Source organism: Lemur catta, chromosome 1, assembly GCF_020740605.2.
Source record: "Lemur catta isolate mLemCat1 chromosome 1, mLemCat1.pri, whole genome shotgun sequence".
NCBI lineage: Eukaryota > Metazoa > Chordata > Mammalia > Primates > Lemuridae > Lemur > Lemur catta.
In genome coordinates this window covers 212,724,623-212,737,083 of record NC_059128.1, presented here as the reverse complement: position 1 = coordinate 212,737,083, position 12,461 = coordinate 212,724,623, and the positions used below count along the sequence as shown (strand labels likewise).

The following is a 12,461-nucleotide window of genomic DNA, read 5'->3' as shown; positions in this document are numbered from 1 at the left end:
GCTACCAACCTGGAGTTACTAAGGACTCCACAGGTTAAGGGCTCAGTCTTAACTGCCCCACTTAAGACATTAATCACAAGTAAGGGGTCACTGGGTTATCTAATCACAAGTAGGGGGTTATCAAGTTACCCACATTTCTGTCCAACTTGTCTACAAATTAGGGATTCCTGTGATCCCTTCCATGGGTTTGATGATTTGCTAGAATGGCTCCCAGAACTCACGGAAACACTTACATTTACCAGTCTATTATAAAGGACATGATAAAGGATACAGATGAACAGCCAGATGAAGAGATCTATAGGGCTAGGTCTGGAAGGGTCCTGAGCACAGAAGCTTCTGTCACCATGGAGATGGGGTACACCACCACCTTCCTGGCATATGGATGTGTTCACCAACCGGGAAACTCTCTTAACTCCATCCTTTAGAAATTTTCATAGAGGCTTCAAAACATAGGCACGATCTATCATTAATTCAATCTCCAGCCCCTCACCTGTCCCCAGAAGATGGGGGTGGAGATAAAAGTTCCAAGCTTCTAACCATAGCTTGGTCTTTCTGGTGAACAGTCTGAGTCTAGGAGCCCATCAGGGTTCCCCTCATTAGAACAGAAGATGCTTCTATCACTCAGGAAATTCCAACGGATGTAGGGGCTCTGTGTCAGGAACTGGAATCAATGACAAAATAATATTAGAACAAAAGATGTTCCTAGCACCCCTACCACTTAGGAAATTACAAAGGTTTTAAGAACACTGTATCAGAAACCAGAGGCATAGACATATATATATATTTTTTTTCTTATTTCACAGTATCACACTAGTCTAAATGAGGGTAGTGAAATCCCATTTCATCAATTCAAAAGCAACTTGATTAAAAAATTACTATGCCCCCAGTTACCATGAAATATTAATACAAGGTAATTGAAAATTCTTCCAAGTCACCCAGGTACCAGCTCCAACCCTACCAAATTCAGTGTGGAGAAGGAAAGATAGCCTTGCACCAGGAATTAAAAGACCAGCATTCTACCTCTGGCTCTGTTAAGGGAAGGGAAAAAAATCACAAGTCCATGATTGATCCCTCATATTCATAGAAATAGACAGAATTTCAGTCCAACCCCCTGGGTAGCTTCTCCAAAGAGTCTACACTGTACTTAGACTAACAAATGACACCCAATGTGTGAGGTTTATATACCCATTAGCTTAAGGATGCCATACTGTCATAAATTTTCTATTCACCTTAGTGGTATGCTTTTGATATATTTAATCCTTTTTAATGTATCCAAGGCATACTTTAAAGAAATTTCCATAAAAGAGAGACATTTTGGAATAAACCAATTGTGATACTAAAGGGAACCAAACTATCCCTTGGTTGCTACTATCATCACAGAGAACTATTAGGTCATGGTTCAGGGAAAAGAAAAAGAATCACTAAGACTGCACCTGAGCATTAGTGAATGATGTTCTTTCCTCTCTGGTCAAAAACATTTTTTCAGTAAAGTAAGACTTTGGCTACATGACCTGGAAGGCTCACTCAAGCTCCAATGGTCTGTGATCACAGTGGATCTGCAATTCACCCCAGGATCACCTCCAAACTTCTCACATGTATTCTTCTAAAACTATTCCCTACTACATACATTTTTAAATGTTTGGAAATTTTAGTTTCAAACACTAAGGTAGTTTAATTGCATAAATCTATGCAGTGTCATGAATATATATTTACAAACCTTGCATATGCTAAAGGTGTTACCCTCAAATCCACTGCAGCCAGAAATACTGTAGCTATCTTCTCTAAGTTTCTTCTTACACTGAGAGCCCTTGGGCATAAAGAGGGCTACTTAGGTACTAAGTACATTTGATTTTTTTCATCTGTCATTCCCCTTTACCCTTCTCATACTCTATTAAACTGGCTTATTCTTCAAACAAGGTATTCGCTTTCAACATTTCTTGACTTTCTCATTCCTGTTACTCTTGCACCTTGAAACCCATGCCCTTCCCATAACACGTGAGGCCAAGTGACCTCAAATGCTACCCGTTCTATGCAGTCCTCCCTGAAACTGAAAGGTGTAAGGTATAATGTTGACATTCTTTTTTATCTTCCAGCAATGTCAACACATGGTGAGTCACTTGATAACTAGCACATCGAAGCCCTTATTTTGTTTCCCTTTGGATTGTATATATGCTTATCTCTTTTGTAGGATTAAGAATTACTCCACAGCAAGGACATGTTGATACTAACCTCTATGTCCCCAATAATTAATCCATAGTAGGATCTCCACAAATGTCAAGTGAATGAAGGAATGAATGGATGAACATGTGGAATTAAGCCACATAATCCCAAATCAACATATGGATAAATAAGTGAACAGAACTAAAGTCAGGAAATATGGGAGTGAAAAATGCTCCTTTGAATACAAGGTAGAAAATGCTTTAGTAAAACCATTTTCAAGAGCTCAGACATTTTTCACAGTTGTGTGTAGACGGAGCTCCCTGGAACCGCTTACTGTACCAACATTCCATATACATATCCCTTTCCCTAAACCCATGAGTCAAAGCAGCCTTACAAAATGATTAAGGGGTAGCTTCAGGAAAGCACACAATGCATGCTTGATTAATGAGAATTCACAGACCTACTAGCCTACTTTAAGTATTCAGGTGACTCAATAGGTTTTGAAATTTGCTTTGGATAAAAAATGTAAACATCAAAGTTGGGCATTAACAGTCTACATTTCTAGGACTTTTCAAGTACCTTTTAATTACAACACAACACAGTCTACTGTAGACATCTTCTCTTGGCACCTATTTTTGATATTTTAAGTGTGTGATTATTGTTCTCACAGCATATAATTATCGTAACCAATAAATACTACCACATCTAACTCCACTCCACCGGAGTAAAGATAATTCAGAAGGATGAGGTCTATTTCCCAATTAACTCTTGCTTTCCTAAATTAGAATAATGGGGAAGAATTAGAATGATCATCCTTTCATTTCTGAATGGAGGAGGCACAACGAAAGTAGATTTTACTCTAATTATGAACTTATTTTACTTAAGGGCCATCATAATTCTTTCTTAACCTTCTGAATGTTTTTCTTTTTACAGGAAAGCCATACTCAAGGGACCACTGTCACTCATATGACTGATGTTATAGTTTTTGTCAGTAGTAAAAACATCAAAACAAAACTTGACACACCTGAAGTGTCAACTTAAAATCAAGCCCAGCCCTAAACCCAAAGTGCACTTGTAGTCAAAGTGCACACAGTGCACAAACTCAAAGTGCACAAACCCAAAGTACACACAGTAGTCATGTGGCCAGAAACAAATTACCTCTCTCTTCTTGGTGAGTCTTAGTTTCCTCATCCATGAAATAACCACACCATGTGTACATCTCAGAGTTGAGATATCTTTATCTCAATCAAGTAAGAATAGATGTGAAAGTGTTTCATAATCAGTACTGTCCAAACACTGGTGATTATGAATCTGTGTGCTCAGAATGATTGCTCAAACAAAATGTAGCTACTGAATAAACCTGTTAAAATGCAGTAGTTTATGGGAGGCATGTGTAGACACATGGCCTTAAAAAATGAAGACTACATTAAGCAAAAACCTCAAAGCATGATCTCCTCGGTATATATTAGGCTATAAGAATTTAGGAGAGGACACAATAAGCTAAATAGATGGATGGATGGATGGATAGATAGATAGATAGGAGGAAGAATGCATGGAAGTATTTGGGCATAATACAGTGAAGTCCAGCAGCAAAGTCAGTAGCCTTGCTGTCTTCAGAAACTAGGCTTGATGAATTTGTTTGAGTGAAATTGGAAAACTGCTGAACATCACACAATGGTCAGAAACTATGAAGGAAGCATGGTTTGCTGGGGAATATTTCTCTTACCTGGGCCCATTCTCCTGCATCTTTCTAGAGTTGATCTTGTTTCCTATGTTCCTTTTTCATAATGAATTTTAGCTTTCCCTTGCTTGAGAACCTTGAAATAATCCCATAATCTACAAAAAACAGGCTAAAGTCTTAATCTAACATTCAAACTTGCCCACACACCGTCAGTAGGAAATCGTCCATACCTATAGTCCACTTCAAGCATTCAGTGGCTTCATCTGCAGCCACCGAATTGCTTACAGTTCTCTAAATGCAGCCTGGAGCTTGCTACCCTGTGGCTCAGGCTATTTTCCCCTCTTGTCTTCCACATTATCCCACCCATCCCTCCAGCTGAACATAAAAGTCTTCTGAGAAGAATTCTCAGGTTCTGCGACCTTCAAAGAATGTAGCACTCTTCTGCCTTGTATTTCTGCAATATGGGCCATGGTTTAATTTCTATAATATGGACTATTGGAAGATGACAACTGAGTCCTATTTCTCTTCCTTTTAACCATCCACTTTTCTGCTCCTATCAGTTCCCTGAAAAGACCACAGTGCCTGCTATATACCAGCAGCTCAGTATATATTTATAGAAATGAAGTACATTTTTACTGCTGACAGGACTGGTGGAGCCAAGAGCATAGATAGCTAAGGAACAGCTAAGCTCTAGTATGTTTTGCCTTGTACCCCCACATAGCTGACAATCCCATTATATGTTTAGAAGAGGTAATGGGAATGTATCTAAAGAGGAAAGCACTGCAACCTTATGTGCAGCTAACTGTAGAAATGACTGACAGCAGAGAAGCATGACTGGTTTTTAATTCGTGCAAGAAACCATTGTTAATATAGCAGCTGCCGTTCAAGAATTGGAAAGGGACTCAGAGTGTTGTGCGCACTGTCATTTAGCAAGCAAACGTCACGCAAGAATCAAACACAAGGACAATAGTGCTTGTCCAATGTTTGTTTGCATCTAGTTCTGATGGCTGTTTTCTGAGGACTTGGAACCCCTGAACAGATTTACCACAACCCTCTCAAGACTTCAGAGAGGCAGGGAACGATCACTAGCAGAGGAAGATAGGCTTCAGAAATTCAGATAATAAGCAAAGATGGAGAAAAATAGCCAAGCTCCAAAGTGAGTAAAAATGCAAAGGGAAAACCGATAACAAGGCACCATTTGCACCTAAAAAAACACAGATTAACTGCTATCACAAAATTCTAGTGAATTTGAGGAGAAACGGATGTACTCAAATTGTTGGTGCCAGTATAAGCTATTCACAACCTTTGTAAAGAAAAGTAAATAAAGTGGTCTTACTCCTTATTGTAGGAAACCCACTCTTAGGCGTCTGAGGCTGGGAAATAGCTCCAAAGAAAATATACACAAATATGACCCTTGCAGCATTACTTACAGCAATGACTAAAAAAAACAGAAATTACCTCAATCTCCAACATACGGAATTTCGTTACAAAAGACATTGCCCCTCACCTTAGCCTCCCATAGCCAAGCTAAATCATATTTGTGAAGATAGTTCACAAAATGTAATAAAATATCCATCCATATAGGCAAAGCTAGAAAAAGAAAAGGGCAATGGAATAAGAAGAGATTTACATTTTTATAATATTTTATATAACACTGTGTGATTTTCAATGAAGTACTCATAAAGTCAGTTTAACAAATTTCTGCCAGTGAACTAACACATGTTGATATTAAATAAAAAGACAACTTAGACCATTGGCTCTGACAAGATCAAAAAGAATTAAAGGCAGTAAGATGGAGCTTGTTCTTTCAGATAACAGTGGAATACTGGTGGTGTTCCCTGTTGACAGACATTATGGGCAATACTAACCTGGGGGGGCCGAGGCTTGTAGGGGGAGCTGCACTCAAGGTCGGCCAAAATGCTGGTCAAGGAGTCGATCTCGGCATCCAGGCTGGAGCGTCTCTCCTCCAGGGTCTTGCCTCCCGGATTTCCCTGCTTGGAGCAACACATACATGTTAAGAAAGGAAATTTCCACTGATATTGTTATAAGTGCAAATTTCTCAGGTTATCTTATGGCTTTGTCTAAGTTTTTCTGCCCCTCATTTATTTTTCAGCTTTTATAAAATCTCAGTGAGATAGACTGGGGGTAAAATTATCTCTTTTTGACAGACAAGGAAACTGAAAAATATAAGGTGATTTTCCTCCAGACACATTTATTTAGAAGCATTTTTCTTTTTTTTTTGGAGGAGAATGCAAGAAAATAAATGCCTCCATCCCCGCACTTAAGAGGCAAAAGCAACTGAAGAGATCTCACAAGCTGTTTGTGTTCAGAAACCATTGCCAAGAATGATGACATTTTATTGGAGCAGCAAGGGGCAAGGAAGGGAAACCGACAGTCCAGAGAGAGGAGTCAGCATTTGAAGACATGAGAGTGCCTGGGCGTCTGGGATCAGTCGGTATTATTAGGAGTGCATGTGTGAGAGGGAGACGGCAAGACCCAAGCAATGCTCCTAAAACATGAACTAGAAAGAGACCTCTCAGGGTTCTGGCCAAAGGGCTGCAGAGGAAGCAAGTGGCAGTGAGCACTGATGATGAAGTCAGGACCTATGGAGTTCGTAAGTCAATGCCTGTTTACCTGCACTCAGAATCAATAAGAGGAGAGTATAGGGCAGTAACATTGCCACGGGGCTTTGCCAGGAATTATGAGAAGGTTTGGGAAAAACCAGCAAACTGCCTAGAGTTCAGAGCAAGGAAATATAAAGTGAGGCTGCCCTAGGATTTGGAGGCAGGGTGAAGTGAAAATAAGATTTTGAAGTGACAATATAAGAATGATCATGTAGGTGTGATGTGAGTGTCTCTTAAAACTCCATCAAGAGATCTAAGTATATCTTCAGCAAAACTCAATAGGAATGAAACAGTAGAAAGTTACTATAATCTGATCAACTCGATTGGACTTGTCTAAGAAGGTTAAATACCAAGATAGTATCTAGTGTCTGCATGAGTTTAGATAAAGCATTAGCCAGGAAACTAGAATATCTGCAGCAGCAACAACAATAACAGCAAACAACAACAACAACTAGAGTGTCCTGATAGGCCAGCATTAAATCTTACAACCCTTGAAGTAAATCCATCCTTTTAGTGACTATGCGATGTCAGGCATAATGCGTAGTGGCATTGCCTATTAAGAAAACTAGCTCCTTTTGTCCTAGTAGGTTGCTGACCAAGCCACCTTCCCTGAGTCCTGGAACTTATTTAAAATGTCTCCACACAAAAGCAACTTAATGGGATCTGGTGTATTGTGTTGGTCAGTCTCTTATGAATTTAGCCAGCATGACTTACTTCCTCCTGGACCTGACTATCCCAGGTACACTGTTAACATCAAAAGCTTATGAAGCTGTGGCCCAGGCCTTTGAAGCCAAATCTAGATAACCATCCACACCTCACAGGACAGTGGGCTTCCTTGTTTGAGAGCTCACGTTAAATACAGATTTCACATTTCACATCATCTAGAGCAGCCTCGTGATAGTCTCATTCTGGACATAATGTTATGCCCTTCCTTGTTACCCTATTTCCTCACCCTGTTTTGTATATTTTTCTAAAACTATCTCCCACCATCTAACAATACCTTTTATGTATATTTGTCTGTTTACTGTCAGTCTGTCCCCTAGAACATGTAGGCTTCATGAGAGCAAGAATTTTGTCTGTTTTGTTCCTGTTTTCCTAGAATCTTGTTTAGAGCCTGACCCATGTAAGTGTTTAATGAGTATTTTTTGAATAAATAAATGAATGAATAATGACAGGCTCTGGCACAGGTCCAGCCAATAATCTTTTTCATACCGAGGTCTTTGGGTAAAAGCAGCCAGATGTACAAGAGGAAGCAGCAAATGCTCTAGGATATGGTATTTAAAAAGAACCAAACAGGCTCAGTGTGCACACACTTGTATGCATACATGTCTACACATGTGTTTATGTGTATATCAGGCTACATGGCCTAGATTTAAAGGATGGCCTTGTGAAATTGAGATATTTTCCTTGCCACAGCCAAAAATAGAAAAACAGTGATATGACAGCCTGATTATCTTCTCAGAGTCTGAATTTCCAGTCTGATTAAACTCTCCAAAGCCAGTGGGTCTAATCCCTCTATCACAGGTGATCTCATCTTTATCTCAAAGGGCATTAATAACTATGAAATATTTTGGTACTATTAAGAAAAAGATCTCTCTAACATTTAAACTTCATGTGAAAATTCTGGGTAAAGGGTCATAACCAGGAAAGGTAGGACACTATTGCTATGGAAGGCAACTGAGAACCAAGTGAACTTGATTCTCTTGTGTGCGGACATAAAATATAATAAACATGAATTTCATAAGTATATCTCCACATACTCATAGACAGCATAATATATTGGCAAGTGTGGTGGACTGGAGTCTGATTAAATTTTTCCCTGGGCCATAGTTTCCTCATCTATAAAATGAAGAGAACATCACCTGCCCCACCTAAGCCAGAGGGATATTACAAGATTCAGATAAGAAAATGGATGGGAAAATACTTTGTAAATTGTAAAATGCTATAATTATGATGATTTTCATAAATAGCATTAATTATAGCAACCAGTAACTATAAATTAATATGAATAATACAGCTATTGTTAATTATTCTTCTTAAGGGAAGCATCATTCATTAAGTGTTCCCTTGGGGTATTGGTAAAGAGACGGGATTTAATCAGCTCTTCAACATCTGTACTTTACTGTAGCAGAAAGTATATCAACTGCCTATGCCCTAAGTCACTGCAGTATGTAACCACTAAGACTCAAAAGTCACAGAATTACCTTGAGCTGTACAATGAAACAAGTAATTATGGTGAACAACCAGCCTGTACTTGTAAAACTTCAGTTGGTTTCCAGCCTCCCTACTCTCCCTTCCCTCTAAGTTGGGACTGCTCCCCATTTTCAGTTTCTCCTATTAGGTTGATGTAATTTATTAACAAGTTCCAGCCTGACGCTGTGGAATTTTGCACAAAAACCAGACAACAGGGCAACATGAGGTGGCAGTCATGTAAATGTGATAATAGCTTTGTTTCTACATTTCAATCCTCATTAGGAATTAGAATGGGACTCTGTGTCACTCTCATGTCTCCAATGCCCCGCCCCAAGTCCTACCACCAGTCCTTCTCTTGGTATTCTCATTTACTCTCTTTGTACCTTTAGATATAAGGGCTATCTTGCTATTCCTGGCACCTTCTACTGGATACCAGGAACAACAGTCCTATAACCAGATAGAAGAATCCTACAGACTTACCAACATGTTTTCTTTTTAACTATCACTGTAGCTTTGCCAGTTACCAGATAGTTAAATGATCTGCCCAAGGCCAAACAACAAGGAAGGTTCTCCTGACTCTTTGCCTAAAGACTTTTCCAGATCCTGTGCAAACTTTTATAAAGTGGTCATTGTAATAATGACAACCCCCACACTCTTCAACCATAACTAGAAAGATTCCAAAGATTTTGTTGCCTTAGCCTAGGTTGTGCCAAAAAAAGGAATGCCCATGACAAAAGTTTACATGTTGGTCATTTATTATGGGAACCAATCCCAAGAAACAGTACTGAGGGACTATGAAGAGTTAAGCAGAGAAGAAAAGAAAGCCAACTCAAAGGTGTTATATTGAGCTGGTCAGCAACGTGGGCAACTAGGACTCCGTCCTCCTAGGAGTCCTCCAAGGAGTCCTGTAAAATATGCCTCAGACTGTTCCACCTGAGGGATGGGGGAGTAGATATTTGTACTAAGGCTCCAGCTTTCTAGCCATTTCAGGTTGCCTATGGGGTTTTATACTCTCTCATATCTGTGTCAAGAAGTAGGATGGTGGCAGAGAATGCCCAGGACAGAAAATGAGTGAAAGATATTGCAGCTGAGGCCAGGTGCTAGCAGGTCATGCCTGTGTACAGCTGGTCACTGTAGCAAGGACTGGTATACGAAGGTGGGATAAGACGATGGCAGGTAGGACACAAAAAGTATCCAATGACTGCATTCTTTTACTAACAACCACCAAACCCCCATGAATAAACCAGTCATACGATGATATAAATGTATTTCTATTCATTCTACAAATATATATGTGATAAAAGCTCACCAAACCACAGTTGGGGCTTATTATGACTTGGAAAATCATAATTCTCAGTGCTGCCAGTAGAATTACAGGCTGATGACTCCCTCACTGTAAGTTCATGGAACAAGATCCCAGAAGCAAAATGCATAGTATGTGAGTGAAATAAAGTCAGGCCACTGTTAAGACTTTACATGGGTAATATTTTAGCCCAACTATCACTAAGCTACTAACTACAAATGACAAAGAACGACTACTAATAAAGAGCTATGAAACGGCATTCATTTCTATTTATCTTCATCCTTCTTTATATCCAAACGTTTATTTTGAAAAATTTAAACTCACAGAAAAGTTGTACAAGCAGTAAAATGAACTCCATTCACACACTCTTCATCTAGATTCACTAATGGCCAACATTTCACCACACTGTCTACATAAATTCCATTTGCTGTTCCAATTAAACCATTTGTAAGATGGTATAGAACACCAATGTGTATCTTAGCTTGTACCTCCTAAGAACTCCTAATTTCTCAATAATATTATTATACTCAAGAAATTTAACATGGGTGCAATATTGTCTTACATGTACACATGCGGAAATTTCACTAGTGGTACCAGCAATGTCTTTTTATCTATTGTTGTGAATTTCTATCTAAACTCGACTCAAAGATAACACATTGAAGTGACATGCCTTTTTAGTCTCTTTTAATTTAGAGTAGGCTCCCAGTCTATTTTTCGTTTTTTATGAAGCTGACTTTTGAAAGAATTCAGGCCAGGTGTCTCACAAAAGTTCGGCAATCTGGTTTTATTTAATGATTAGATTCAGCTTAAACAAGTTTGGCAGGAATATTACATTCATGATGCAATGTCCCTCCCGTTGTATCACGTCAGGAAGCTTATGATGTCGGTTTGGCCCCTATTTGGTGATGCCAAGTTTGATGCCTTGATTAAAGTAGCGTCTACCAAATTTCACCGTTGTAAAAGTGTCCTCTTCCTTTAGAAATTAATAAATCAACTATGAGGTCATACTTTTGAAATGCTGTTAGTATTCTGCATGTCAAAAACCTTTCACCCAATGGTTTTAGCATCCATAGATGATCCTTGCCTGAACTGATTATGGCTTTAGTGGTTATGAAACGGGGAGAGCATTCATTATTGATGAATGAAAACAAATGGATCTTGCCTAGCATAGTAACAATTTACTTGTTAAGTACTCATTTCAGTTTTGAGGTAGGGGAGCAGAACTAACTGTAATGTCTTGAGCTATGAAAAAAACATCAGGAACCTAATGATCAAACCAAAATTACTAAAAAGGGAGGTTTTGTTCAGGCTGTTAAGGGAAACAAAAGTTCAATGGGAACAGTCAAGTTTATTAAGAACCAGTCTCTGCCCTAGGGAGCTTATATTCTAGAACTAGAGACCCTGACCTTAATCATCAACAACTTCCATCGTCTGTGAGGTGGCCAAACAATTATACTGACACATCACAGAAGAAGAATCTGAAAAGCCAACATTTGTATATAACTGTTACATAACAGACCTGAGAAGGGAACCAAATAATCCTTAGAGAAAACTATCTTCAATGTACTAAATCAGTTATTTTTCAGTTATGCTTCACAAAGCTCTAGAAATTCCTTAGGGCTGACCCCAAATGGAACACAAAGGAGCTCCCAGACCCCACCCAAGTTTGGGCTTCCCTTTGTGATTCATTAGAAAAAGAAAAGCTTTCCCTGGTGGCTCAGGGATATAAAGCTATCTTAACTTAGGGAAACCTGGGAGTCTAGTAACACAAAACAGTACATTATCTTCATATTCAATTTTTATTTTCTTTTCAATAACTGCCATGTGAGCTATATTTAACTCAGGCTAGCCTTGCACCAGGGCCTCATGAAGCATATGTAACTCACATGTCTCTTCACCTTGAGAGTCACATGAACTATTTTTCAAGTTGAATATAACTCACCCACAGGAAAAAATACAAAAACACAAAATTTTCATTAAATTAGAAAGGATCATTTTGTTTTCAAAGTTTTTATTCTATTTTCATAATAAAACACCGTGGCCCCAGGGAAAATTTCTTTTTTTTCTAGTGTGGCCGTCAATGTGTTAATAATGCAACATGAATTCCACTGTTTGTTTTTTTTCTATTATTGTCAGTAAAGTTCATTACTCCCTTATTTCTAATATAAGTGGAAAAAAAGATGGTGATAACAAAAGGAATTTAAAAAGTGTAATCTTTATAAACAACAAACCTAAGTATCTAATCTGTTGATCAATCACTTATCTATCTTTGATGAAACTGAGGATACAATCAATGTTTGTTTTATTTGTTTGTGATCACTTTTATTAAAGCATTCTCTCAAAGCACCCCTAACACAAAAAGAATAGTGGTAAAGGCTTTGGAGTCAGTCTGTAGGGATTTGATGCCTGGGTCTGCCACTTGCTGGCTTTGTGGGCTTAAACAATTTATCAGAGCTCTCTGGGTTCCTCACACAGTTGTAAAAATTAAATGAGTTCATAC

The 12,461-nt window shown here is 38.7% G+C and overlaps 1 protein-coding gene across 11 annotated transcripts in view; it reads right to left on the bottom strand.

Moving 5' to 3' along the window:
- The window catches only part of LOC123630380 (LIM domain containing preferred translocation partner in lipoma), a 648,766-nt gene that overhangs the window by 320,614 nt on the left and 315,691 nt on the right, over nt 1–12,461 (bottom strand). For 9 of the 11 annotated variants that reach the window (XM_045539905.1, XM_045539916.1, XM_045539906.1 and 6 more), the window contains one exon: nt 5,710–5,835. In XM_045539905.1, coding sequence (XP_045395861.1) covers nt 5,710–5,835 — 126 coding nt within the window. The remainder of the gene's footprint in view (nt 1–5,709; nt 5,836–12,461) is intronic. The other 2 variants (XM_045539914.1, XM_045539915.1) reach the window with 1 other exon arrangement.